The sequence below is a fragment of the Sphaeroforma arctica genome (assembly GCF_001186125.1).
Source record: "Sphaeroforma arctica JP610 unplaced genomic scaffold supercont1.669, whole genome shotgun sequence".
NCBI classification, from domain to species: domain Eukaryota; class Ichthyosporea; order Ichthyophonida; genus Sphaeroforma; species Sphaeroforma arctica.
In genome coordinates this window covers 42363-46000 of record NW_014039889.1, presented here as the reverse complement: position 1 = coordinate 46000, position 3638 = coordinate 42363, and the positions used below count along the sequence as shown (strand labels likewise).

At 38.8% G+C, this 3638-nt stretch overlaps 1 protein-coding gene across 1 annotated transcript in view; it reads right to left on the bottom strand.

Annotated features, from left to right (window-relative positions):
• Nucleotides 1-803: 803 nt before the first annotated feature.
• SARC_07946 (hypothetical protein) overlaps nt 804-3638 on the bottom strand; it is a gene marked incomplete at its 3' end in the record, with an annotated part of 6228 nt that continues 3393 nt past the window's right edge. Inside the window, exons 4-6 of the mRNA XM_014298093.1 lie at nt 3417-3538; nt 2476-2587; nt 804-989 (exon numbers count right to left, since the gene is read on the bottom strand). Of these exons, the coding sequence (XP_014153568.1) occupies nt 804-989; nt 2476-2587; nt 3417-3538 (420 nt within the window). The remainder of the gene's footprint in view (nt 990-2475; nt 2588-3416; nt 3539-3638) is intronic.

The window sequence follows — 3638 nt, the reverse complement described above, 5'->3', positions numbered from 1 at the left end:
GTACAATTAAGTTTATATACGTATACGTATGTAAGCCTGTAGTCCATTCTTATGTACAGGGTGTATCTTGTATATTCCTAGGACCTGCTTTGATCTGGCACGGATGGGTGTCTGTGATACCGAATTAGCACGTGCTACAGGTTTAAGCAAACGTTTACGTATTCCAAGTATGGGCGCCAATTTGTGCTTATATTGTGTATCTATTTCTGCCTTGGTAAACATGTTTATTATGTACACACACACTCATACATGTACATATCTATTAAGCACACACACACTCATACATGTATCTGCTTATGGGGGCTGTGCGTTTGTACTTGTTTTGTGTATATAGTTATGCCGTGATAATCTCTTCCCTCCTTTGATTTAATGTTTATGCGACAGTAGTCAGTTCGGTATCGGTGCACGTTCGGGGTTTCTTGCCTATTCTACGAACACATATACGCATACCCCTATATAAGTCCTTGTCTCAGATTCATGCATATTCTACAAACACACGTACGTTTACTCTCTCTCTCTCTATATATGGTACCTATATAAGTGCTTGTATCACATGGTGGGGGGGGGGGGGGCGTGTTGCATATTCTACAAACACACATACGTATACTGATATATAAGTCCTTGTCTCACATTTATGTGGTTTTTGTTTTGTATATTCTACGTACACACATAATAACACACTCATACGATCCCTCCTCCTCTCCCATGGACACACACACCTGCTTCTGGGGGCAGGATAGTATTCTTCATGTGTATGTATCTGTGTACTTGATCATTCTACGAACACACATAATAACACTCTCTCATACGATCCCTCCTCCTCTCACATGTACACGCACACCTGCTTCTGGGGGCAGGTTAGTATTCTTCATGTGTATGTATCTGTGTACTTGATCGTCGCCCATGAGGTTAATAAAGTCTTTCACAAACCGATCGTTCGCTGCAGCGATGCCGTGTTCATTGAAGTATGCGATGGGTCGATCCACGCGCTATGTGCAGGAACAGAAGAAGAGTTAAATAGCGCAAGTGTAATGTTATAACATAATGGATAATGTGTGAAAGACCAGAAGAGGACTTAAACAGGGCAAGTGTAATGTTAAGACGCAATGAGGAATGTGCGGAGTTCAATATAAAGCAAAAGAGAGTATCGTTGGGACCATCCGCTTGCTATATGGAGCAACGGAGTAAAAACTGGAGTAACAGAGTAAAATTTAGAGTACCGGAGTAAAAAGTCAAATCCGCTAAAGTAAGAACAGGAAGCGACCGCTCGCAATGTGGAGTATCTGAGTATTTATTCATACGTGTTACATGCAGAACGACATGAATCATAACTATACTCGAGCGGGGGAAGGTAGAGATGCGAGTGTCTGCTTACTCTGTGTGTGACAGTAGAGCACTATGTGAGATGGTTGTAGAAGAGCATGCCGGCGTATACGGAAACAGCAAACACACTACACATTAAACACGTATGTGTAAACACGCTGAACATACTAAAGTAAACAGTAAACACACTAACGGCTACGCAATTGTAAATACGTATAAAGTAGACGAATTCAACGTTGATCTAAAACACACTAACGGTTACGCAATTGCAAGAACGTACAAAGTAGAAGAGTTCAACGTTGACCTAAAACACACTATAGATTACGCAATTGTAAATACGTGTAAGGTAGAAGAGTTCAACGTTGATCTAAAACACACTATAGATTGCGCAATTGTTAAAACGTACATAATAGAAGAGTACGCGTTTCAAGACGAAGTGCTTGGTAGACGTATCGTTTCCTCGCTGCCACAGGCACAAGAGCATACGAGAAGTTAACGTATATGTATATAAGTATATACACGAGTTTAGACCTACAATATTAAACATAGACATAGACACTCACTACTACTCATATAATATTACATAGACAAGTGTTCATATAATATTACATGCACAAGTGTACATATAATATTACATGCACAAGTGTAGACACAGAGTATACAGCACTATCCACAACATATAGAGTACCATACACAACATTAGCCATAGACACCAAGTACTACCTTAAAAGGTGGTGGTTGATATAACATTACATGCACAAATGTAGTCACAGAGTATACAGTACCAAACACAACATAAGCCATAGACACCAAGTACTATCATAACAGGTGGTGGTTGATATAACATTACATGCACAAGTGTAGTCACAGAGTATACAGTACCATACACAACATAAGCTATGGACACCGAGTACTACCTTAACGGTTGGTGGTTGATATGATATTACATGCACAAGTGTAGTCACAGAGTATACAGTACCATACACAACATAAGCCATAGACACCAAGTATACAGCACCATACACAACATAAGACATAGACACCAAGTATACAGCACCATACACAACATATACAGTACCATCCACAACATCAGCCATAGACACCAAGTATACAGCACCATTCACAACATCAGCCATAGACACCAAGTACTACCTTAACAGGTGGTGGGTGGCTGTACGCATCCTTTCCTCTTCCCCATGGACACAGCAGCGTGATGGGAAGAGTTGTGTCTTGCAACGGACCAATAGACGCATGCACATGAGCCCTGACAAGAGAACAAGGGAGAAGGGAGAAGGAGGGTTGGTATGGATTATCAGACGAGATATAGATAAGTAACATACAGATTGTAGATGATACAAAGAAGGAAGGGTTCGGTACAAAATCTCAGACGAGATATGAATAAGTAGAATAAAAATAATAAAGGAAACAGAGAAGAAAAGGGTTGGTGCATTTTGACTCGTCTATATGGATGCAGAAGAAACTGCAGTCATAAAAACGTGCATATTGACACACAAACACACAAACACACATATAGATATATATATACATGTATACACTCGCATATATATCAATCCAGTTGTACAGTCTGTGACACCGTGTGTGATCGGTATCTTATTAGTATACATACATTGAGAAGGAGAAAGCCATATCAGTACGTACAGGTACATTTGTGTACAGTTCTTAAACAAACAGAACAACGATGCATACGCGGTAACATACTACATAGCCGACTATATATATATATATATATATATATGTGTGTGTGCGTGTCTCTGTGTGTGTGTCAACATTGACATATACATATAGATATAAACATGCATAAATACCAAACGTACATATGGATATGTATTTTAGTGTACGCATGTATGCATACGCATGTGTGTGTACATGTACAGATATGTGCATATATATACATAAACTTGATAGATTGAGATATAAGAATCTATAAACTACATGCAAACAAATATCAATGTATATATATATATCCCTATTAAGTATAGAGATTCACAAACATATAGATAGATACATACATACATCTATATTTGTGCATATACACACGCATTTACCCTACCTACTTCTACATATAAACATACTGCAACGCCGGATGAGTCGTATAGTCGTAGTATAGTTCAACAGGCTCATAGAAGAAGTTATAGACCAACGGCGTATTCCTGCCGCGAGATTGCGGCCAAGGGATGGGCTTTTCTTTGGCAGCCTGCAGAGAAAGTTTATATTTAGATATATATATACATATATATATAACAGACAATCCGTATATATATATATATATATATATATAAGACACAGACAATCCG